This window comes from Orycteropus afer, unplaced genomic scaffold (assembly GCF_000298275.1).
Source record: "Orycteropus afer afer isolate SDZICR_OR568_19922 unplaced genomic scaffold, OryAfe1.0 scaffold00226, whole genome shotgun sequence".
NCBI classification, from domain to species: domain Eukaryota; kingdom Metazoa; phylum Chordata; class Mammalia; order Tubulidentata; family Orycteropodidae; genus Orycteropus; species Orycteropus afer.
In genome coordinates, this window is record NW_006921813.1 from 3984663 (window position 1) to 4010739 (window position 26077).

Consider the following 26077-nt stretch of genomic DNA (forward strand, 5'->3'; position numbering starts at 1 on the left):
CAATATTTTGCCCATAGAATCTTGCATAGAATATTGCAACACGAGGCTTAAATATTTTTTTTCTTCAGTTCTTTCAGCTTGAGAAATGCTGAGCATGTTCTTCCCTTTTGGTTTTCTAACTCCAGGCCTTTGCACATTTCATTATAATAATTAGCTTTGTCTTCTCAACCTGCTCTTGGAAATCTTCTGTTCAGCTCTTTAATCTTGTCATTTCTTCCATTTGCTTTACCTACTCTCCACTCAAGAGCAAGTTTCATAGTCTCTTCTGACATCCATTTTGGTCTTTTCCTCCTTATCTTTTCAATGACCTCTTGCTTTCTTCATGGATGATGTCTTTGATGCCATCCCACAATTCCTCTGGGTTTTGGTCCTTGGTGTTCAATGAGTCAAATCTATTCTTTAGATGGTCTCTAAATTTGGAAGGGATATAATCAAGGTCATATTTTGGCTTTCATGAACTTGTTTTAATTGTCTTCAATTCAACCTGAACTTGCATATGAGCAGCTGATGGTCTGTTCCACAATTAGCCCCTGGCCTTGGTTTGGCTGAAGATATCTTCTCTGTCACCTCTTGCCACATATGTAGTTGATCTCATTCCTGTATACTCCATCTGGTGAAGTCCACATGTAGAGCCGTTGTTTATGTTCTCAAAAAAAGGTATTTGCAATGAATAAGTTGTTGGTCTTGCAGAATTCTATCATGTAATCTCCAGCATTATTTCTGTCACCAAGGCTATATTTTCCAACTACCAGTGACACTTTGTTTCCAACTTTTACATTCCAGTCTCCAGTGATAATCAACACATCTTGATTGCATGTTTGGTCAATTTCAGACTCCAGAAGTTGGTTGTTGTTGTTGTTGTTGTTTGCCGTCGAGTCGGCCCCGACTCATAGCGACCCCTCCTTGGGTTTCCGAGGCAGTATCACTATGGAAGTAGGATTGCCCAACCTTCCTTCCGAGGAGTGGCTGGCCAGAAGTTGGTAGAAATCTTTAATTTCCTCATTTTTGGCTTTGGTGATTGGTGCATAGATTTGAATAACAGTAGTAATAACTGGGCTTCCTTCTAGATATGTGGATATTATCCTATCACTCACAGCATTATACTTCAAGACAAATCTTAAAACAGTCTTTGTGATCATGAATGCCATAGCATTCCTCTTCAATTTGTCATTCCTGGTGTAGTAGATAATATGGTTGTCTGATTCAAAATGGCCAAAACCAGTCAATTTCAGCTCACTAATGCCTAGGATATCAATCTTATGTGTTCCATTTCTTTTTTGACAACTTTCAGTTTTTCTAGATTCATATTTCGTACATTCCATGTTCCTATTATTAATGGATGTATGCAGGTATTTGCAATGAATAAGTTGTTGGCTTGCAGAATTCCATCATGTAATCTCCAGCGTTATTTCTGTCACCAAGGCCATATTTTCCAACTACCAGTGACACAATGTACTCATTGTGAGTCATGCCACACCAGCCAATGGAGGTCCTGAAAGCTTTACTCCATCCATATCATTAAGATCATCTCTACTTTGAGGAGGCAGCTCTTTCCCAGTCATATATTGAGTGCCTTGTGACCTGATGGGCTCATTTTCTGGTACTATATCAGACAATGTTTCAGGGCTATTCACAAAGTTTTCCAGTAATATATCAGATAGTGTTTAACTGCTATTCATAAAGTTTTCTCTGCCTAATTCTTTGAGAAGTGGATGTCATCTTCCTTCTTCCAAGTCTGTCTTAGTCTGGAAGTTCCACTGAAAGCTGTCACCATTGGTAACCCTGTTGGCATTTTGCAACACCAGGGGCATAGCCTCCAGCCTCACTACAACATGCAAGCCAACACAGGACAACAAACTGACAGACAAGTTCGTCTCCCTTAGTTGTTCCTAACTGCTCTGCTCATTTCCTCACCTACCCAGGGCCCCAGAAGCACCTGAGCCATGCACCTGCCTACCTGTCTATGGACCAGCCTTAAAATAAAGCTGCCCCAGAACCCTCTTGCCACATGCCCACCTACCTGTCTGGGAGCCGGCAGCAGTATATTGACAGGTAACTTCCAGAAGTGCAAGCTGAATTCAGAAGAGGATGTGGAGCAAGGGATATCAATGCTGATGTTAGATGGATCTTGGCTGAAAGTAAAGAATATCAGAAACATGGTTACTTGTGTTTTATCAACTATGCAAAACAATTTGTGTGTATCATAACAAATTATAGTTAACGCTGCAAAGAATGGGAAATTCCAGAGTACTTAATTGTGCTCATGAGGAACCAGTACATAGACTAAGAGGTTATCATTTGAACAGAACAAAGGGGTACTATAAGATCTCAAATCAAGAAGGGTATGCATCAGGGTTGTATCCTTGCACTGTACTTATTCAATCTGTATGCTCTACAAAGAATCCAAGAAGCTGGACTATATGAAGAACATGGTGTCAAGATTGGAAGAAGACTCACTAAGAACCCGCGACATGCAGATGACATAACTTGACTTGCTGAAAGTGAAGATGACTTGAAACACTTACTGATGAAGATCAAAGACTACAGTCTGTAGTACAGATTACACCTCAACATAAGGAAAACAAAATTCCTCACAACTGGACTGATAAGCAGCATCATGATAAATGGAGAGAAGATTGCTGTTGTCAAGGATTTCATATTACTTGGATCCACAATCAACACCAATGGAAGCAGTAGTCAAGAAATCAGACATATTACACTGGAAAAATGTTCTGCAAAACACCTCTTTAAAGTGCTGAAGAGCAAAGATGTCTCTTTGAAGACTAAGGTATGCCTAACCCAAGTCATGGTATTTTCAGTAGCCTCATATTCATGTAAAATCTGGCGTCTTCGAGAGAGACTGGAGAAGAGTTGATGCTTCTCAGTTGTGGTGTTGGTGAAGAATGCTGAAAGTACCATGGACTGCCACAATAACAAACAAATCTGTCTTGGAAGATGTGCAGCCAGAATGCTCCTTGAAAGCGAGAATGACCAGACTTGGTCTCACCTAATTGGGTCATGTTGTCAGAAGGGATCATTCCCTGGAGAAGGATATCATCCTTGGTAAAGTGGAGGGTCAGCAAAAAAGGGAAAGACCTTGAATGAGATGGTTTGACACAGTGGCTGCAATGAAGGGCTCAGGTGTCGCAAGGATTGTGAGGACGGTGAAGGACTGGGCAGTATTTCGTTCTGTTGTTGAGGGGGTCGTTATGTGTTGGAACCAACTCAATGGCATCTAACAACAACAGCAAGACAAAAGAGAAGTCCCTGGGTGGTGCAAATGGTTTATACACTTGACCACTTTGTGAAAGGTTGGAGGTTTGAGTCCAGCGAGGGGCTCCTCAAAGAAAGGCCTGGCAATCTGCTTCTGAAGCAGCCGTTGGAAACCCTGCGGACCCCAATTCTACTCTGACACACAGGGGGTCGCCATGAGTTGGAGTCAACTCTATAGCAACTGGTGCTGATAAGACAAAAGGAAAAAGAGAGAGAGAGGGAGGGAGGGAGAAAAACTTTAGAGGGATAGGATCCAACCTGGATTAGCTGTGAGCAGCTCCCATTTCTAAGAAGACCTTGGATCATTCTCACTTCCCATTTCTCTCACTGGCCAATTCAATTATGTCTGGTAATTGCAAATGAAAGACAACTTTAGAAAAGTGGATGTTACACAGAACTGCAGAGGTCCTAGTGCCAGGAGGAGCCACCTGGGACAATGGCTCACTGGAAGCTGAAGCTGTTTCTGGAACCACTTTCCTATCATCCCTCTTCCCTCTTTTTCCGTTTCTCTTCTTTGACCTCCACCTTTTTTTTCCCTTTTACTAACCTCCTTCCAGAGTGTATCATTTGCCTCCTCACTGAGCAGTTAAGTGAAAACATCCAGCTGCTGCAGAAGCAATGCATCTCTGCCAGTGACATTGGCTTCCAACCACATCCTGTAAGCTCACATTGTGAAACAACTTAACTCCCTGTGTAGCGCTGTCATTCCTGTGTGACTTTCTGTCCCACCCACTACCACAACCTTGCCTTTTGAATCTTCTATGCCCTACTGAACTTCTAGTGGTGACATTCTGGGATTCTAGGACTACTTCCTTTACACCAACAACAGCAAACCAACCAGTTGCTGTGGTGTGGATTCTGACTCAAGGCAACCGACCCCATGCATGTCAGAGAACTGTGCTCTGGAGGATTTCCAGTGGCTGATACTCTGAAGGTCGATCTCCAGGCCTGCTGGAACCTCCAGCCTTTGGGTTGGCAGCCAGGTGTGTTAACCATCTGCAGCGTCCAGGGATGACACCTTTACCCGAGGACTCACTAAAGAATTCATTTAATTGGGAAGTTTCCGAAATACAATTGAATCTATTTTCTAAAATTCTACCCTGCAAATATTTGAAGGGCACACTCATGAATTGAACTGCGTGCACAGAGGAGACAACATCTTCCCCTAACATGTCCCATATTTGAGTCCTTGCATCCCTCCCCCTCTGAAGTAGACTGTCTCAGACCAAAGCTCGGGACCTTGCTGTTTCACACTAGAGCAGAATTCATATCCTATTTACTTCATATCGTCCATTTCATAGTTGTTTCTGGAATATTAATTGCCTTTTGTTTTTACCTTTACATTCAGATTATATTCAATGCCCATATTGTATGAGGAGATTTAATGAAACTGCAGCCCAGCGACATATTAACTTCTGCAAGGATCAGTCTTCTCGCCGTGTCTTTGATCCCGCCCAGACAGCAGCCAAACTGGCATCCAGAGCCCAGGTAAATCTCTCTCCCCAAGTGGTGACTCTTGTACCCTTTCAAGCCTGGAGCAAGAAGGTAGGATTTGCCAAGGAAACATGTTTGCCCATCCTCAGAATTGTGTCAGAGACCTCCTCACTGGAACTCATTCTCATGGAGGTCAGCTGCTTTTGAAGGGTGCTTTCCAGCCAACAGCACCTTTGGCTGTTGTAGAGAAAAGTATTTCTAAACTGCTTCAAGCATTTTTGCATGAAGACTTGACTCATAAATAGTGTATCTACACACTATTAGGGTGTGACTCTGTTTATGCAGAGGTGGTTATCAGCCTTAACCACCACCAAAGAACAGTGACCCTGAGGTGACAGTGGACCAAGCGGGGGAAAGTGTCACAGAGAGGTGTTCTACAGCTCTTGTGATGGGCTCTGTAGAGGAGGGTCTTCAGCCTTTGATTTAAAGCCACCGAATCCACAAGGTAAAGGGGTACGTGGATGAATGAAAGCAGCTGTTCGAAATGGTACCAGGAGGTAAAATGAGAACCTGATAGGGAGGTCCTGCGTCCATAAACATTGACAGAACTGGAGGCAACAAACAGCTTTAGACATGTCAGAGATCCAACCCCTGGGACAAAACTTACATTCCAGCACAAATACATAGAGATGGCCCAGACATCAAGGAAAGATTCAATTGGCCTGAATACTTTACAATTCTGTAACACATTGAGATTTCTGTTAAAGCCAGTATCTCATGTGGGTGGATCCCACAGAAGATGGACTCTGAGCTCTTTCCCCACACACATTACACAGTTATGGACACTCACTCTCCTCTGTGGAGACGGGGTGATCAAGGATTTGCAATGCACAGAGAGAGGCTAGCTTGGAAACAATACCAGTAAGAAAGTGTGGTGTTTGGCACAGATAAGAGTGCTGTGGAGGGAAGCCTCTGTGATTCATGGAAGCCTTCAAAGGGAAGCAAACATTTTTCCCTTAAAAGTCAAAATAGGCTCACCAGCTTGGAGTTGGGGAGGGCGTCGCACACTTAATGTCCAGCATGTGGCAGAGCGATAGGAGATGGGATGGTGAGACGGCAGCTCACATCCCAAAGGGCTTTGAATTAGTCCAACAAGGAGAAAAGAGAAATTGACTGGAGAGGTGCCCACAAATCAGAGCACAGCTGGGCCACAGGTCCCAGGAAGTGGAAAGTCACTGGAACCCGGCTAGTCCTCCCTTCCATCTGCTGTCCTTCCTGCTCTGCTCCTCATTCTTCTCTGTCCACTGCTGGTCTCAGCCTTCCTGTCCCCTGGGAGACTGCAGTGCCATGTGGAGTGGGCTGCTGCTTTTCTGTTTTTAAAGAAAGATTGGCAGTTAGTGTTCAAGATGGATTGGATGGGAGACTAGTTAGGAGCCTCACCCATAGGTAAAGAAAGAGCCTGGAGTAAGATGACTGGGGTGTGTGTGTGTGTGTGAGAGAGAGAGAAAGAGAATTTGAGAAATAATTTATAGGATTGAGAAGCTGAATCGGTGTGGGCTAAAAGGCTGACAATGAGACTTTGAGCTCCAGGGCCTAGGCAGGTAGTAAATACTATAAATCCATAGAAAGGAAGGCAGGAGGAAGGAAAGAGCTGTGCTGAGGGGGAAGGTTGTGCGTTTCAGAGCTCCAGTCCTGACCCAGAATGAGAGCGTGGGAAAAGGGAACATGCAGAGAGAGCCAGGACCCTGGTGTCCGCAGTGAGGTTTGAATTTCAATTCTACAGTTGATTAGCTATATATTAACTCGGGCAAGTTACTAGTATTCTTGGAGATTCACTTTCAGCGTGAAGCGGTGTTGAGCGCAGGCGTCTTTCAGGGTTGTTGGGAGGATTGCAGGGAACACTAGTGAAATGCTTGTTCGGGGCTTTGCACTTACGTGTTCAAACATGTCAGTTCCGCCGCCCCTTCTGTAGCCACACTGCCTGGAGCCCCGGTTGGGGAAACAGTCTTGGCTGCTAACCCAAAGGCTGGAAGTTTGAGTCCACTCGGAGGGGCCTGGGAAAACGCCCCGATGACCTACTTTGAGAAAACCCAGCCACTGGAAACCTTGTGGAGCACAGTTGAACTCTGACACACGTGGGGGTCGCCAGGAGCAGGGGCCACTCCACGGCAACGGTTTTTTTTTTCCCCTTCTCCTCTGACAGTTGTCTCCTGTTCATTGGATAAGGACCACAACTGCAGCGGGCTATGGCTGCTTTGGGCTTTGACTCAACTACATTTTGGAAAGCTTTCTAACTCTACCTAGACTTTGTCAAGCACTGGAGGAAGGAAGAGTTCCGCTTGTGCGGATGGTTCCGCTACACTGTCCACGCAGCTAGGCCGCCCCGGTGGGACCCACGAGCGCACAGGCACAGACGTCAGCGTTTTCTGTGCCCGAGGAAGGCCCTGTGGACAGCCCTGAGTATAACCAGTCACTTGGCCGCCTTCCTCTCCTTGTTTTCCAGAGCTGAGTGGTGATTGGGAACACAGACGAAAAACTGCTTGCTTTCTGCATTCCTTCAGGCACCCTAGAGTATATCTGAGCAGCACTGTTTCCCTGCACGGGCTCCACCAGCGCGGGGCCTGGCCTAGTAGCACCGCTTACCGCTTACCAAGAAGGGGAACAAAAGGGGAGGGGTCGATTGCCCTTTCAAGGGCTGTTTGCAGCACAGCAGAAATGTGTTTCTATTTTAAACACAGTCCGCTTTAAAATGTGCCATACCCTTCCCCAAAGAGTCCAATATGGGCCTTTAAAAATAGTAGCCTTTGTTGAATGGGGAGCAAGCCTCCTGCTATCATCTCGCTGGCCCCCTTGCCCACGTGAGAATTCTCACTCCGAGTAACAGGTTATCTTTAAAGCAGTAGTTTCCATGGAAATGGAGGTCGGACCAGTAACGAGGTAAAAAAAAAAAAAAAAAAAGAGCTCTTCAGGAACCTTCTGGTGCTTGTTTTGTTTTCAGTAAGTGTGCTGCTGCCGCTGGTCCGCTCCCAGACCCTCAGCTGTGCGCTGCCCTTAGCCGGGGAGGGGGTGGGTGGCATTCCATGTTGCGAGCATTTGTTGCCTGCCAATCTCTGTGTTTCTTCTCTCTCTGTGTTAAAAAACAACATCATCTCTACGTGTAATGAAAAAGTAAACTGTTCCGTAACTAGCCTTGTTGACATTAAATTCCCTCTTATGTCTCCATACAGCTAGTTTTATAGGATTAAAATACCACCACTCCCCAAAGGGCTTAATTATGGGGTGACTGCCCCCAAACTCCACGAGGACAGGACCCATGCTTCCTGGGGTGTAGGGCGCGTCTGTCACCTTCTCCTGGGAGCAGAGACTCCCTGGAGGTGTCTCCAGTCTGCTTCTGGTTTCGTGGAAACAATTCTCCCTCCTGTGGGACCTGAGATTACAGCATCTTCCTGCTCATTCTCCTCTCTCCCTCTCTCTGCCTCTGCAGGGTCGAGCTCAGGTGAGTCCAAAAAAAGAACCTACTGTAACGAGTGCTGTGGGAGCATTGCTACAGAACAGGGCCTTGGAGGCCACCACTGTGGTCCCAAACCGGTCAGGTGAGTCACAGTGTGCCAGTCGGCTGCCAATGAGGGGATCAGAGGGGACCATGATTGGCTTTGGGGTTCATCAGTAGCTGGCCAAAGCTGTAATGACATTCAATGCTGCTTTTTTATACTAAGATATTTCAGTAAGGATAACCACCATTATAGTACTTACCATGCACTAGCTCTAGTTCATTTAATCCTCCAAATATTTTTATCTGCGTTTTACAGAACGGGAAACAGAAGCTCAGGGAAAATACATTGTTTGCCCAAGACACAGGACAGCTGGATTAGATACCTATGGTGCTATCCCTCTTCCCATGATAAGTTGCATTAATAAATATAGCATGTTTCTTTATGGTCAACACATGCTATGAAGGCAGCACAAATTAATTCATAAGCAGATCGGCACCTCCAATCAAGGAGTCATATTCTGAAGGTATTATCAGAACTAAGTTCCTGGGTGGCCAAAATGGTTTGTGTTCAGCTCCCAACCAAAACGTTAGTGGTTTGCACTCATATAGTGGTCTGCAGAAGAGAGGCCCAGTGACCTGCTTCCATAAAGATGACAGCGCCCTGTGGGGCTGTTGTACTCTGTCACACCAGGTCTTCGTGAGTCAAAACTGACTTGATGGCAACAGGTTTGGATTTACTGGTTTATCAGAAACAAAGTAAGAATTGCCGGTCTCATAGTCCCATAGAGTAACAGCACCAAAAAGTTTTGTTATTTTAATTCCTCGTGACTTGATATTTATCATAAACTAAAACTGAAATATTTTTTAAATTAGATATTTTAAAAAAATTCTCCCGTAGCCTTTAAATCAAAATCATTAGGTTTTTCCTGATCTGTGAAAACTTAACATTTTAAGTTTTCACTGAGAAGTAGATTTTAGTTTTCACTGAGAAAAAAAATAAAATAATTCCAAACTATAGGTATATTTCTTTGGTAAAACTTTGACTGACAAACCCTTTTGTTATATTTAATGATGTCCTCCAGAAAAGACAATTTCTTTATATGATGGTTTCTTATTCTCTCGAACAATAAAATGATTCCTTTCAAGTGAAAGCACTCCTTTAGGTTTCAGGGTAAAGCTTGTTTGCTGTGAGGGAATATTTCTTAATTCACAAGCATTAGAGGACTTCGATCATGTGCAAAGTCAAATCAGACAAAAGCAGCAGGGGTCTAGAACCGTTGCTCTCTGGAATGAGATTGAGGATGAGAAAAGACAAAAACAGGGAAGAGTTTCCCCTAGAGTTCCATAACTTCAGAATTGAAGTAAGGCATCAGTGAAAAAGTTCTAAATTAGGACTCAGAAATAGGGCTTCAAACCAGTTCTTCCTGGTTCAATCATGGGCAACTAAGTGAAACCAGAATGGATCCAAATTTGTAAAATGAGGGTGTACCGGAATGAAAACTATAACAGGAAAAATTACTAGTTGATTTCCTGTTGAATACTTCAAGTCCTTGTTAGAAAGCAAGGGCAGTGTGTGCATTGCCTAGCAACCAAATCTCTTGACCAGCACAGTTGTAAACAACAGTGCCTGGCTCAAATACTGAGGCAACTGTGTCATTTTGAATGTGTCATTTTCCATGATCTTGGCAGTAATTCATTTGCCTGAATCAGGCTCCTGAAAGGGCCCACTACACCTCTTTCAAGTCTCCAGTTCCAGAGCTTTTGACCCATAATCATCCCCATTCTAGTTGTCACTCTGGTGCACCCACATTTTACAAATTTGGGTCTGTTCGTTTTGCTGCATCAGCCATGACTGAACTGCTTTGAACAGATGTGAAGCCCTGCCTAGATGTCCTGTGTCCCAGTGTGTGTTGTTAACAATATTTAAAGGACACCATTCTGACCCATTAGAATATAGATAGATAAGTAGGCCAGTAGCTTTAAGCAAAATGGTTTTATGTCTGTTTTTAACTAGTTAATGGTGGTTTATAACCACTGCATGTTGCTAAGTCAAAGGCAAAGTTCTTCGAATGGCCTGTTCTAGGCTCTGTAATTCCATCTGACCTCACTCTCTGCTGTTTCTCCCTGTCTCCACCCCGTAAGTGATTTTGGTGTTGTCTTTCGACACAAAAGGCCTGAGCAAGCTCCTGCCTCAGGGCCTTTGCACTGCTGAAGAAAACAGAAATAATCTGTGCTGCTCGCACTTCCTTCAGTTTTTTGTTCATGTGCCATCTGCCAATGAGTCCCTGGCCTTTGTATTTAAAATTACCCAAGCTCTCCCTATTCCTTTTGTAACTTCCCCCCTGACCCCAGCACTTACCACCATCTAATATTCAAGGAGTCCTGGTGGTGCGGGGGTTACGCACTTGGCTGCGAGCCGAAAGAGAGGCACCTCCAAGGGAGGAGGCTGAGGTAGTCTGCTTCTATAAGGATTGCAGCCTTGGAGACCCTATGGAGCAGTTGGTTCTACTCTGTCCTATAGTGTGGCTATGAGTTGGAACCTACTGCACAGCTGTGGGTGGTGAATATTCAATATGTATATTTGGGTCATTTTGTTTGTCTGTTTTTTCCTCCCCAAAATGTCAGAATATAAATTTCAAGAAGGAAGGGGTTTGTCTAATCTATCTTCATGTTACCACTATATTCCTAGCTTTTAGAATTGTTCATCACGAGGTTCTCAGTAAATACTTGTTGAATGAAATAGATGGAAAAAACGTGCTTATCTTGATTCTGTAATTTCTCATTTAAATTACTGGCGTATGCATAGAGAGTTGTCACGTTAATTAACTTCAGCAGGTGGCTTTTTGTTTTCTTTCAGTATTGTTTAAAATCTAATTTCTGTTCTTTCCTGTAGCCTCATGTGTTTACATTTAAAAACGAAATTGCCAGAGTGGTGGTGGTTTGCCACCAATTCTGACTCATGGTGACCCCATGTGTGTCGGAGAACTTTTCCACAGGGTTTGCAAGGCTGGGGCCTTTCAGAAGCAGTCTGACCGTCCTGTCTTTTGCCTCTGGATGCATTTGAACCACTAACCTTTGGTGCTTAACTGTGCCATCTAGGGACCCCTTTTAGATTAGTCACATGAGGGACACTGAATTCTTTAACGTGTTCAAGGCTCGGAGGGAAGCACTGAGTGCCTATCGTGAATGTAAACAGGGCGCAAGCGAATCAAAACCGCTTCCAGTGCCCATCACTATGAATCTGGTTGGGATTAATCTATTTGTAACAGAAGACTCTCTTTTTATTTGTGGTGGTGTTGGGTTTGGCTGTTTCTACGTTGACAGTCGGTAGTTTAGGCCACTTGGTGTCACTCTCCTTCCACATAAATCCTATTGGAGCCTTTCATCTAGCTGGTAGTCACTCCTTGAAAACTTTCTTCAACTCTCAGTAAAATAAGCATTAGCACCTCCCACATATACCACGTGACCATAAAGTCACAGTCAGGGGAGATACATGTGTGTGTAAGGCACAGTCCTCTACACCCAGGAAATCTCTACTTTGAGAGCCTTTGTTCTTCTATGAAGCTGGTAACAGCTGCCATGGGTGCTCGAGAGGGGCCCTTCACTCAGCATGCGATTACCCTGTGGGGGTGCTTCCCAGGCCCATGGATTCTTTAAAGTCTAGGGGGACAGATAGGGCAATAAATATATCTGTTATTTAACAGTAAGCTGTGAAAGTGCTAAGGGAGTCCAAGAGAGGTCGCCATCTCCCGGGAGGCTCCATGAAGAGGTGATTGCTTCATGGAGATAGAGGCATCTGGGATAAGCTTTCAGGAGGAGCCAGATTTAGACCAGTGGGGAAAAGATGATGTTATGAACAAACATACAAAAACAAGAATGCAGAGGACTTAACTCTGGAAACAAATGGCCATTTGGCCAAAGCTTAGAAAACAGTTCAGATGTGAACAGAAATTAGATTAGAAGGCTGGTATTAGAGCAAGGAGGGCCCTAAGTGTCAGGTGTTAGTGTCTGGCTTCTTGTGGTTAACACCATTGGACACTGGTGTGTCATTCTCTGACACGTCAGCCAACCAGCCAGCAGTTGTGAGGGCCCGAAGCTTTATGTACAGGCATTTTAAATTAGCTGGCTATTTTTTTCTAAAAAAATAGCATTTAAAAGTTTTTTCATGTTAAGAATTCATTCTTTCTCTAGAAAATTTTAGAAAATGGAGAAATAGTATAAAGAAAATAAACATCACCATAATCCCACCACCCTGACATGATCACTGTTAACACTGATATTTTTTTTCAAAATAATCCCTTTTTTGTTTTCCTTTCATCTAAATTAGGGTTAGAGTCCATGTCCAGTTACATATCCAGATTTTTCCACCTAACACATTTTGAACATTCCCTTATGGCAGAAGAATTTCTTAGAAAACATAGCATATGAACAAACATATCATATCACAGAATACACCGTAGCTTAGCTGCTTTGCTGATGTTGAACTAGACTGTTTCAGATTTAGGGATATGAAATAATTGCCTTGTTGGTGGACAACAGCCCACACTTACATTGTTCACTTTCTAAGCGCTTCTCATCATTCACAGTAACATGGGGTCAAGGTCCTATGACTAGCCCCATTTTCCATGTGAGGAGATGGGCACACAGAGGTTAAGGAACTTGCCCAAGTAACAAAAGGAAGTGACAGAGCCAACCACATCTTTGTCCACTTTGGTAAGACTGGGTCAAAAAATGTAAACATTAAGGCTATAGATACATATTTGGAAATTGTAATTTTCAGAAAGAGATGGGGCTCACAGAGATTCTAATGTTCATATGGGAAAGTTTTTGCCTAGTCCACAAATGTATAATGGTGCCCATTTCCTCGAGGCCTTTGGTTTAGAAGGCTTAGTTCACTGGGAAGGTAAGGCTGAGAAACAGGTTCTCTGGTTCCTTTAGACTGCAGGACACGATCACTATGGAAATGCAGTCTTGAGGTCCAGCCTCACATTGGTTCCTGTATTGACTGAATTACAGTATACAGGGAGCACAGTTGTACTTTAACACAAACAGGGGCACCATGAGTTGCAATCGATTGGGCAGCAGCTGGTGTGTGTGTGTATGTTGGTCGTGTAGGCTCTGCTTTTATTTCTGGAGCTTGGGGCTTTATCAAGTTAAGCGTCTTAACTTGTACTGGCACCTACTCTCTTTACCTCATTTGTGTAGCAAAGGCCACGAGGATCCAGGCGTCAGGTGCTGCTTCTTCGATAGAAGTGAACCGCGCGCGTCTGTGGATAAAGCTAACACCAAAAGCTCTTTCTATTCCCATGTCCTTTGATAGTTTGATTCAGAATTCATTCGTGTGGTTTGGTTACTGCCCTGCAAAAGCACTAATCAGAAAGACAGCCTCTAGGACAGAAGGGACTAATTCCTTTTTGAAAAAAAAAAAAAAAAAAGTCTCTGAGAATCTGGACCTATGAGGCCAAAAACAGATCCCAGTATGGTATACCAAAGCACTGCTGTTGAGTCGGATCCGCCTCATAGCAACCCCTCCTTGGGTTTCCGAGGCGGTATCACTACAAACGCCTCCATCCCCAGCCCCAGCCCCAGCAGTGCTGCTGGGCACAAAGGATAGTGCAAAGAATGGATGGGTGGCAAATAACCCTGAAAGGGAAGGCGTGAGGCTTCCATTAGGCTCATCAAACCCTTTGCAGTATGAGAGCTGCCTAAGAAGTGTGAAGCAGGAAACGCTAGGGTAAGTTTTGAAAGCTGGGGTAGCAGGGTAGGGGAGCTGACAGTTTTCCTGTATTTATGGAGGGTCATCTAAGGGCCCATCCAAAGGAGGGCCCATTCACGGGCAAATGAAGGGCTAGGGGTAGAGAAGAGAAGGCCCTGGTTCCCGCTTCCCTTATTATTTGGGTCAGGCCAGACTTCCTATAGCAGACGACTTTTGAATGCAACGAGGGGATTTCACAATCACCCCTCCCCCAGCTAATGTTTTGCTTTGACATAATAACAAATCTGTTTATGTTTACAAAGGATTAGCAACAGATCTTGCTGCTGGAGCAAAACTCAGACAAGGATTTACTAAATCTCCTAAAAAAGATTAACTCCTAGAGGCCAGGTAAGAAAAAAATTAACCTCTAATCCAAGTGTAGCTGATGGTCTCATGTTCAAGATATAGTTGGTAACTGTTTGGGGGGACGAATCCACAGTGGACAAACCAAAAAGCAATCTGGGCAAACCCTGAGCTGGGTTAACAACCTGTGTGCTCCTGAAACGTGCTGTTACACACACAGTTCAAAAAGGACATTCAGTTTTCTGACTAAACAGGAAGGGGACCGAGTCCTCATTTTTGACCTGGAAGGCTGCCACCTGTTCCCTTTCTCAGTCATTCCTTTCAAAAAAGGCTAGTTCCCCGAGAGTGACATATTGTTGTTGTTGTTGTTGTGTGCCATCGAGTCGGCCCTGACTCATAGCGACCCCTCCTTGGGTTTCCGAGGCAGTATCACTACGGAAGTAGGATTGCCCAACCTTCCTTCCGAGGAGTGGCTGGTGACATAGGATTACTATAAAGTTGAAGCCTTTTTTGAAAATGAAAAATGTAGAGACTTGTGGTATTTTGGGAGCTCTGATGGCATAGTGCCTAAGGCATTTGACTGCTAACAAGAAGGCTGGCAGTTCAAACCCACCAGCCACTACTTGGAAGAAGAGTTGGGCAATCTACTTCTATAGTGATAACTTACTGCCTTTCAGTTGGAGCCAACTCATACTGACCCCTCCATGGGTTTCTGAGGTCGTATCACTACGGGAGCAGATTGCCCAATCTTCCTTCTGAGGAGTGGCTGGTGGGTTTGAACCGCCAGCCTTCTGGTTAGTGGTTAGCAGTCAAATGCCTTAGGCACTAGGCTACCAGAGCTCCCTCTGTAGTGATAGTGCCTTGGAAACCCAAGGAGGGGTCACTGTGAGTCGGATCCGACTCCACGGCAGTGCGTTTGGTTTTTTTGTTTGTGGTATTTAACATCATGAATGTGGCAGTGCTGTGGCTCTAAAGGTTCTTCTCCGTTCTGCTCAGCCTGGCTCCCCGACGCTGCTCAGCCTGGTAGGAGTGGTAGATGTCTGTCACCACGCCCGCAAGTCCTCCCATCACTCAGAACAAGTGAGACGTGGCTTCAAATTTTATTTACTCTCTTCAAAAATTTCAAAACCAAGTCATTAAACAGCACATCAATCTATGAAATAATGTTTGATTTAAAGTTTCACTTGACTCTTTTAAACAGACACGTTTAACAGGCCTGACAATGTTGCTTTGATCTTGGAGCCCTTTAGTGAAAAGGTCAGGTAATGAGCACCAGCATTGTTGACTTATTAGGAAAATTGTTCTCACCTAGTTTTATTCTATGTAATAGCTGTGATGTCCTAGCTTTTTTTTTTTCTTTCCTAATGAACATTAACTTGTAGTTAGCAGATACTCCTATTTTAAATGTTTGACACAGCATGTGGAATTGTCTCACATACTGGTTCTGCAGCCGAAAGAACAGGTTACAGACATCTCCCACCTTGTGGGGAGGGTGCTCTAAAGGCCACGTATTTCTCAAAGCAAATCACAAGTCACCAGTTTGCCAGTGGTGTGTACCGTTCTGTTGGAAGGTGTCTCAACTAGTCCTTTGTGGTCTTAAGGGTCAATAAACTCTATATAAATAGAATGCTTATATAGGAGTGCTTCATACCTCCACCTGGGTGCTTCCACAGGTATAAACCAAAACCAAACTCACTGCCATTGAGTGGATTCTGACTCATAGTGACCCCCGTTTGGGTTCCCGAGGCGGTAAATCTCTATGGAAGTAGACTGCCCAGTCTTTCTTCCATGGAGTGGCTGGTGGGTTTGAACCGCCAACCTTCTGGTTAGCAGTCAGATGCCTTAGATACTGTGCCACTAGAGCTCCTTTACATAGCTATAAAAAAACTAAGACCGAACTCACTGCCGCTGAGTGGGATCCAATTCATAGTGACCCCTCCTTGGGTTTCCAAGGTGGTATCACGAAAATAAATTGCCCCATCCCTTCCGAGGAGTGGCTGGTGGGTTTGAACCGCCATCTTGCTGGTTAGCAGTCAAATGCCTTAGACACTATGCTACCAGAGCTCTTTTTACACAGGTGCAGGTGTATATAAAAATCATCATGCTGTATGCAAGATTTGAAGACTTCACTACATCAGATATACACCTTCATGGAAAAGAAAGTCTCTAAAAAACAAAAGACTAAGTAACTTTTAAAGTCATTAAATTCCAAACTCAAGGGAAAGATGATAGTTACACTGTAAAATTGTTGTCCTCTTGGAATAAAAACTAAGAGTGACAACAAATTGATGAATTAAAAATGCTTTTATTTGTGATTAAAACAATATTTAAGAATTTAAGCAGAGTAGTAGTTTAAGCCAGATAGAGCAAAGAAAGTCTTTTTATATTTAAAATTCCAGTAATATTTTCATAAATTCCTGTTAAAAATATAATCAATATTAAAGTCAGCAAAATGCCTTTCTTGGCTGACGCCTAGATTATCTGACCACTTAACCTGGTTACACAGTGATTTTTTTTTTTTTCTGTCAGACATGACTGACAACCAGTTTAGTCTTTAAGATAAATGAAGTCAGTGATAACTCACATAGTCGCATCTTGTGGAAAATATTCAAACTAAACTTAAAATGCTTTTTTTAAATGCAGAAATCTATTGTTCCACAAGAAATTGTTTTTGTAAGACTATAGGTTGGCTATGGCAACAGTAACTAAACTACATCCAACCCTGAAGGTAGAAAAATCCCTGAAAAGAAATACACAGCCTAGTTATAATATACCATATAAAGGCTATTTTCTTATTTTAAAAGTTCTCCTGACTTGAAGAAAGACACATCTTTCCGTAGTTCATTTACTAGGCAATGCCACATAGTTATATATGTAGTTAACATGACGATCATGGCTTATGAGTAAATTCAATGACAAACATGTATGTACAGATAGCAGCCCTTGTTTTGGATATCCGACATGACGGTGTCTGCAGTTTCATTAAGAACACGCGCGCGTTACATTTGGTACAAAGCATGAACACTCAGCACATATTGGCACGATACATGCAGTATGGGGATTCACTTCTAGCCAGCCGTTACTGAATAAGCCCTATATGTCCAGTCCTGCTTCTAAATCCTCCCTTGTGGTACAAATGATGTTTAAAATGCTTCTTAAAACATTTGCCAGGATAAGGATGCTTGCAAAGCCAGTCATCTGAATGCATGGTGGAAATGAGGCAGGATGGCAGAACCCGTGCCGGCAGGGAACACATGGGGAATGGGGGGCAGGGGGAGCTGGCCCAGGCTCATAGTGCTCATGGCTAGTGGGGGTTCTTGCTGCTGTTGCCCCAGACAGCTTAACCTATGGGGCAGAGGTTCGCCAGGCCCCAGGCTGAGGGGGCTGTTCCCAAAGGCATTTTGGGTAGCAGGAGGGGGCAGCTGCCAGAAGCCCAAAAGGGGGGATATGTCCAAAGAGGCAGGGATGGTGAGGTTCACAGCATCTGCAGGTAGCTCCTTGGGCAGGTTCACTTTACCAGCACTGCCCTTGGCCAGATCAAAACCTGGGTTGAGCTTGTGAGGTGACTGAGGCTCTGGCAGAGGCAAGTCCTCGAGCAGACTGAGATTGCAGAATCCTTTAGTATCTGCTTTGAGGGGCAGACTTGCAAGCGGGGAGTATGAGGTAGAAGTGGTGTTGTACTTGTGATTCGGGAGGGCTGGTGGAGGGGAGCCAGGAGATGTCGAGGGGTGGATAGAGGGGAGGGGCTCTGGCAGGGGCTGCACAGGTTGGGAGATTTGCTCCGGGGGACTGCGGGTGTGGCTGTGAACCTCAGCTGGCAAGCTGCTTGCAAGCCCATTCTGCACAGGGGCTGCTATGGGGAACGGAGACAACGGAGCGGCCTTCAGCTGGAACGGAGGCGTGATGGAGTGGAAGGTGCCCAGGAGGTCACCATTCTGCAGACTCTCTTTCATCAGCTCCTGCGAATGCGTCTTCTTGGTATGCCTGGTGAGGTGGTCTTTGCGCCCAAACCTCTGGGCACAAAACTGACACAGGAAGTCCTTGCAGCCTGTGTGGACCACCAGATGGCGCCGCACGTCCTTCCGGGTGTAGAAGCATCGTTCACAGTGGTCACATTGGTGCTTCTTCTCCTTGGTTCCAGTTGAGGGTTTTTCTTCCGCATGGGCTTTGAGGTGGTCGAGCAGCACCTCAGTGCTCCCTAGCTCCAAGGCACAGACCCCACATGTGAGGTCCCCACTGCTGGCTGCATGGAGGGCCAGGTGCCTCTTGTAGCCCAACATGGTATTGTACTTCTTTCCACACTCCTCACACCCAAAGGCCATTTTGTTGGGGTCATGAGTCTGGAGGTGGTTTTTCAGATGGTCTTTCCGGTTGAACGTCTTCTCACAGTGAGCGCACTGATGAGATTTTTGGGGTGAGTGGGTCGCCATGTGCCTAAGAGCAGAAGGAAGACACTCATGAGGGAACTCAGTTATCTCAAGTTGAAGAGATTGTATCAAAAGGTTAATAGTCTTCTTTGAGTGACAGGATAACATAGTTATGTATTTTTAATTCTCTGTCATTAAAAACGCACTACTAAAGACATAATGGAAATTTTTATACCTGTAAAGAGTTTAAGACAATACATTTTCCTAATGTGTATAAGGAGATTTCTACACAAATAACACACACACACACAAATATGTACATACATATATACATACACACAGACACACACACATACATACATAAAAGTGTGCGAGCATGAAAAATATTTTTTAGGAAGGCATTCAACAGATACTCTATACCCTTTGGAAATTCAAGAATTTGTAAAGGTTACCCAATTTGCCTTCTGTAACAACCTCATAAACTGCAGTTTTACGTTAGTGTTCCTAATACAATTCCTGCTTAGTCTAAGTAAATCATATAAAACAACAAGAGCTGTGTGTTAGCATTTCTTACAAAATAAAATCCTTAACTACAACTTGTGACTTGCAGGTACAACACAGGTTGCTTCACGTCCCTGTGACAATCAGCTCCTTTAGGTGTCCTGCCTGTAGAGTCTAAAGCTTGTCATCCTGCTAATTTCAGTGCAACTGTGCCCTCTGAGCATGTGCCTTTGAATACAAGATACTTTTTCACTCATCCTATAAAAACAGTAAAGCCTCTTCCTAAAAAGGACCAGACTCACTGGACTAATAGAGACTAGAGGAACCCTCAAGATTATCACCCTAAGACACTCTTTGAACTTGGCATAGAGGTCAGTCCTGGAGGTCATCTTTCAGCCAAGTAATAGACTGGCTTATAAAATAAACAGTATCACCTGTGAGTAACGTGTCCTTTAAACACTCAACTATAGGACAACAAACAGTCAACATTTACCCAAAAGCAAAGATGAGGAAGGGAAGCTAGATCAAAGGATGCAGAACCGACAGCGCGGAAATCATGAGAACGTGGACACCGCGTATAGAAGGGGTAGAATGGGAACCCAATCTGCTGTGTAAACTTTCAACTGAAACACGGTCAAATATCTAAGAGTTACACCTTTCACCCAACCTCCTCCTACCTTCTACTGTCCACTCTCCTTTCCAAGAGGTAGCATCTGTGAGGGAACTCCAGCAGCAGCTGCTTAGAAGGTAATGGTTGTCACTATTGAATCCCCCATCTCCTTCCTCTCTCCCCTCAAAACAAGCAGCCTGCTATGTGCTGAGGATGGAGAGAAGGACATTCCACTGCTGCACTCCACGAGGGCACAGCTGGCCAATAAAGGGGGTGCACGTGATGGGGTATGGAAAGACAGGCACGAGCAATGCTGACAGGGCAGGAACCAATGCAGTCAGCATTCTACAGATAATGACGCTGGTGTCCCCACGTTCTAGGTCTATCAATACTCTCAGCTTGCAGAAAGGGCTTTTAGAGCATCTCAGAGGACAAGCAGCCACATTCTTCTAGAATATCAGAGACAGATCACACAGGAATAGCTATGACAGGGTACGAACTTAGCTTTTAGTTCTGTTTTTTCCCTACTTGACCCTGTCTCAGCAAATAGGACCCCAGTGCTCTGTCCTAGGTTTCCTGGTCTTGCCTCTCTCCCTTCTTTCCTTGGGGAGGATTTTGATTTGATTTCATTTCATTTATCACCCACGGGCAGATCAATGCAGTTACCCTATTTTCCAGTCCTACACCTACACTGCCTATGAGGAAGTCACAGGTTGACATGACTGGCCCCTGAGTCACCCCACCACCCTTCAGACGCCACCAGCTCCAGCCCTCTGATTTTATTTTTTCATCTAGCATCCAATTCTTCCCTTTTAATCTGCCCCTCACTTACTGATCCAACAGTCTCAATCTAGAACATGCTCAATCTGTCTGAAATGTTTGTTTCCTTCTCTCAGCTTCTCTCCTGACCTAAAGCCACCAGTCAGTCATATAGCCAGCACCAAATACTCGCACCTTGGGAATCATCTGGATCATACCAATGAGCTTAGAATTCCTCAGGGGCCACGGCTCACACTCAGACTTGCTGGGAACAGACGGTGCCCTGCCTTGCCAGATCAGCCTGTCATGCTCTTTGCCGTCTGCACCTGACTGATTGCACTGGTGGCTGTACGGGAAGCCAGGTCTCTTTTCTAGTTTAAGCAAATCAGCTCTTTTCTCCTTCAATCTCTGCACTGCAAAATGAAGCTTATGTTGCAACAGGGAAATGGGATGGAAAGCCAGCCTATTGTTCTTTTTAAGAGCAAAACCCGAACCATCCTGCCATCTTGCCACTCTTCCATTCCCTCTCGAGTCATAGCTTTTGGTCAGAAAGGTAAGAAATGCTGGTGGCAGTGAAGGCCGTTCTCGCATAAGGTGCACTGCTTCCCTTTTCTGTCCCACTTCACACCCTTATCTGAACAAGTCACAGCCAGGAACTCCCAACTCCTAGAGACTGCTTCAGACCCCTCCTTCAGTGCCCTGACTGGCCATCCCACATAACGCTAGCCATTCCAAACATCTGTTAGTTCCACTGTCTTTTCCAAACACTTCTCAAGTATGTGTTTCAGTCTTTATTTGGTTATATAATATCCTCGCTGTGGCTTAAATGCAACAAATACCACTTTCACTGTTACACGATACACATAAGCAGCTTTTAGCTTGCAGCTGAAGAGGAAGCCTTTGCACCAAAATTGGTGCACACAGTAGGCATGCAATACTGTTATTTGTGATTTGAATTTTAAGACCTAAGCATTTATACACTTACTTTTAAAATAAACTATTATCTATAATGCTGGTATTCTTAAGGACCTTTCCTTGGAGACACTCAAAGATTTAATAATAGTAATAATACTCCCTGAGGTGGAAAGCCTGGGTTTTGACTCTCACCTGTACATCCATGTGTAAGTAGTCTGAAAGTTTTAAAGTTCCTTAACCAGACATCAAAGGAAGCGTGCATTAGTGGGAGTCTGCCGATGTGCCTGAGGGGACCACACACACAGCATTCACTGCCCATCAGACCGCTGCCGTGCCTCTATCTCATGTAATTCTGTCCTAGGATATAAAAACCCTTTGGGGGCAAACGTTACACCTCTCCTATTAATTTCCCTCCTGGAGGTGAGTACGTAATAGCATTCAAGAAGTAATTCAGACTAAATTTTAAAAAGTTGTTGAACCGTTGTTTTTGCCCACTGGGGTATCATGGGTACCTGTGAACATCTGATGACGCGCACACTGAACGGATGCCTACCTCACTGAATTGCATCTTTAATGGTGGCTTTTAGGCCCCAGTAGGAGCTCTGCTGGTGCAATGCTTGAGGCATTTGACTGCTAACCAGAAGCCTGGTGGTTTAAACCGACCAGCCACTCCTTGGAAGGAAGACTGGGCAATCTACTTCCGTAGCGATACTGCCTCGGAAACCCAAGGAGGGGTTGCTATGAGTCGGGTCTGGCTCGACAGCAGTGAGTTTGGTTTTTTGGTTTAGAGACACTGAGGTAACAGTGTGAACAGAAGTTTATACTTGGAGGTATCCTCGCCTCTCTGTCCTCAGTCATGGCTGGACCATTAGCACCTATTTCAAACTGGTCTACAAATCTCCTCTCTCTTCTCTAAAAACTACCAGACCCATGTTTCTAACATCCCAGTCAAATCATGTTATGTCTCTACTTAGACACATTGGAATAAAAACAAGCTCTTGTGGGCCAGTAGGAAGGCTTGTTAATGAGCCGCTACTCTGCCTCTTGGTCAGCTTCCCCCAGCACTCCTCCCCACTCTTTAAAGCCAGGGCTTATGGCTTGCCCAGAACCTCCTGTGTGAGTAGTCAACATAGGGCTAATTTCCAGAATGTGAACATATCCCATATCCCCACTTTCCCACTACATCATTCTGACACCATCCACCCATGTGGCACTTTCTCTCTCTGACCTAACCACCCACAGTTGGGTCTCCACAAGTTAGGGCTCTGTCCTTCCAGCTCCCACCAACTAGGCAAACACCAGCCCCTCTGCTGGTGCTCACTGCCACCGGCGGATTCAATGATTTTCCAGTGACTCACAGAGCTCACAAAACCCGTACCTCCACTTACAGTTACCTGTTACGACCAGAAAGGATGTAAGTGTAGAGATACATCAGGCAAGGTCTGAGAGAGGTCCTGGCTTCCATTGTTCCCAGAGAAGTGCCACCCTCTCCTAGGAAGCCCAACAAGAGAACCTCCAAGGCCCAGGTCCCGTCCTCACTGAGACTTCAGTGCACAGCTAGATGGATCCAACTGATGCGATGGATACACGAGTGCCTCCGCCCCTCCCGTGCGGCTCTTACTTGCCAGGCTATTTTAGAAAGACAAAGAGCACCTCGATTGCTCAGGCCATTTTCAGAAACGACACGACACACGAAAGGCTAAACGTGGTTCTTTGTCCCACACCTCCTTTCTGCCCCCTTGTATGTCACAGCTTAAGATCGTCACTTCGGAAAAGCCTTCCCAGCTCCACTGAGCAGTCCAGAACACTGTCCTCCACCTGTCTCGCTATGTCCTGGCACTCGGGTTACATTTTAACTGGGTTTACAAGTGTTTCTCTTGTCATGGGTATTTCTCTCTTTCTGGTCTTAGGCCTGGCATGTTCTAGGTGCACAGGAAATACCTGTTGAAAGAATTACCTGCTACTGAACAGCAAAACTGGCCCCCACCTAGTGAGCAGCCACTGGAGATCCAGCTAAGGATCGCTGCACAGCCCGCTCCCCTTCTCTTGGCAGGGCTTGGTCTGAGGCCTAGTGAAGCCATTTAAAGGCATGTGTACGAGCTCATACCTTTTCTGAAACCTCTCACCTCATTAATTTATATCTGGAAACGAAGGCTTTGCCACAGTCTGGCTGCAAGCACTTGTAAGGCCGCTCCCTGGAGTGGGAATAAGTATGAATGGTGTACTTCTCCAGGGTGAGGAATGTCTTGCCACATAATCGGCAGGGGTAGGTGGCCATGGGCTTTGCTGCTCACACCTTCCTGTTCGGATGCGCCAACCAGCTGCCGTGCCATTTAAGCACAAACCAGAGCTGGGGCTGGCGCGTCAGCAGAGCCACTGCAGCTCAGCTCCTGACCAGGGCAGAGGCAGGCGGCATCCTGGTCTGGGCCTGGCTCTACCCAGACGTGGCCCTCCCAGTGGCCACTAGCTGTGCTGCCTGGGCTTCCACATCCCAGTTTATAAGCGTCTCAAGCTGGGGGAGCGAGGCTGAGGCACAGCTGAAATCCCGGGAGCAGAAAGGTAACCTGCATCACTAGAGCTGGGGGATCTCCAGGACCACCGGGCTGTCTGTGGAGAGAAGAGCAACAGTTTCCTTGCATTAGCCATTTGCAAACAGTGCTTTTCAGAAGCAATGAGCCGGCGTCAAGAGCGGCTCTGACCCAGCACAGTTCTCCACCCTCCCTGTGTTCCTGCGCACATCAGTCGGCCCGTCTGGGCTGCTGGGCGGCCAAGAGCCGAGCACAGGTTCCGAAGGCGGATGAGCACGTTTCTGAGATGAAGATGGCTGTCTCCATGCTTCTGTGTTATCTACTTCACAGCACAACTTCAGGTCAGGGTGAGGCCCGGCTGACCAATGCAAAGGGAAAGAAAACCAAAAGCACGCTCTCCCAGTGTGTCTGAGAGCTTTACTGGTATATAAGCAAACATTTCCCCTGCTTCTTCAAACCATGGAGCCCCTCAGTGCTTCCGATGGTTAAGGGCTTGCTGCTTAACCAAAACGCCAGCCCAATCTCCAGACCAAAAGGCTGGAGACTTAAGTTCATCAGAGGCGCCTTGGAGGAAAGGCCTGACTATCTGCTTCCAAAACAATCAGCCACTGGAAACCCCATGGGGCAGTTCTCTGACACACACAGGGTCGCCATGAGTCGGAATGGACTCCACGGCACGTGGCTTTTTATTCAAACCATGGGCTTCTCCTCACTCACTGTCAGTACAACATAACTTATCACACCTGTTTCAACTTCCAGTGGCCAAGAAGGATTCATTTGTATACATCTAAGGGAATTTGCTTGTAAGGTAATTACACAGAAAGACTGAAGTAAATGAAATGTGGGTGAAGAAGGCCTACCTGCACCGATCTAATGCCTTTAGGGAGGAGCCAAGATATTTCCATGGAAACAGAACTATAGTTCGGGCAAAAGCTCAGAACACACTTTGGTAGCACAGTGGCTAAGACACTTGCCTGCTAACCAGACGGCTGGCGGTTCAAACTCACCAGCCACTCCTCGGAAGGAAGGTTGGGCAATCCCAAGGAGGGGTCGCTATGAGTCGGGTTTGACTCGACGGCACATAACAACAACAACAACATCCTCTAAAAGAAGATGTTCTGAGTCTCTTCCCTGTTAGCTTAGGGACACTTCCCCAACCCTAGCGCTGCCCTGGAGGGCCAACCCAACCACCTGTACAGGTGGGCTTGCTGCATCCCCCACCTCCGCCTGTCTGATCCCCAAGCATCCTCACCCTTCCAGCCTACCCAATGCCTCCAAATACCAGGCTCCTCTTTTTCTACCAAAGGACCATCATTTTACTGACAGCATCAAAAGTCAGACAATGAAACCCTGTCTTTGTACAATTCAGGGAAAAGATGCTATTTCAGTTCCGTTTTTCAGATGGGTGCATGGCTAACCTTCAAGTACCCCTACTTTAAGAAACATGAAACGTTAGAGTGCTATATGCTTACATTAAACATGTGGGTAGCTTCTGTACACAGGCCAGCCTTTGCTGAACACTGTCCAGTAAGCAGGGTGCTCACAGTAAACCGACCTGCACAGCCAACTTTAAGGCTCTGTTCACTGCTGCTATCATTTATTACCAAGTCTTTAGGGTTGCTCTTTACTGTTAATTTTTACTTGCCTTTTCAGTTACTTTCAGATCAGCACTATTCCAGAAAGCTGGGCTCTAGCTAGATGAAGTTTCACTGTTAACATTTCAATAATCTTTAAATACACCAGTACATTGCACATGTACCTAGACAAACATGTATTTCTAATGGGCAAAAATTTGCAGGAAACTTCTAGTGTTTCTCATCTCCTGCCTCAGAAGTTTCTGGCAGCTAGTCAGACAGAGTTCACAACATGGAAAGATTCCCCAGTTCAAATTCCAGCTTACCCGTTTGTTAGCTATGTCCTGCGTTTCAATTTCCTCATTTGTGATACCCACTTGATCTATGTAAACGGGTTGTCGGTGACAATCAACTGAAACAAAATAGATCTAAAGCATGTTGTGAGAATAACAAAAACCAGCATGCAAATATTTTAATCATGGGGGTTAAAACAGAAACTATTCGCTGTACATTAACCCCTGGTTCTAACCCATTTAGCTATAGATGTAATGGAAAGAGACACACA

General features: G+C 45.1%; 2 protein-coding genes across 2 annotated transcripts in view; one reads left to right on the plus strand and one right to left on the minus strand.

Moving 5' to 3' along the window:
• Positions 1–14289, plus strand: part of ZC2HC1B (zinc finger C2HC-type containing 1B) — a 76873-nt gene extending 62584 nt beyond the window's left edge. The window contains exons 5-7 of the mRNA XM_007948808.2: positions 4622–4761; positions 8192–8300; positions 14219–14289. Coding sequence (XP_007946999.1) covers positions 4622–4761; positions 8192–8300; positions 14219–14289 — 320 coding nt within the window. The remainder of the gene's footprint in view (positions 1–4621; positions 4762–8191; positions 8301–14218) is intronic.
• A 3163-nt stretch (positions 14290–17452) lies between these two features.
• PLAGL1 (PLAG1 like zinc finger 1) lies at positions 17453–23688 on the minus strand. The gene is made up of 2 exons (XM_007948809.2): positions 23537–23688; positions 17453–18692 (listed from the first exon to the last, which is right to left on the minus strand). The coding sequence occupies exons 1-2, from the start codon at positions 23686–23688 to the stop codon at positions 17453–17455; spliced, it is 1392 nt and encodes a 463-aa protein (XP_007947000.1).
• Positions 23689–26077: the final 2389 nt, after the last annotated feature.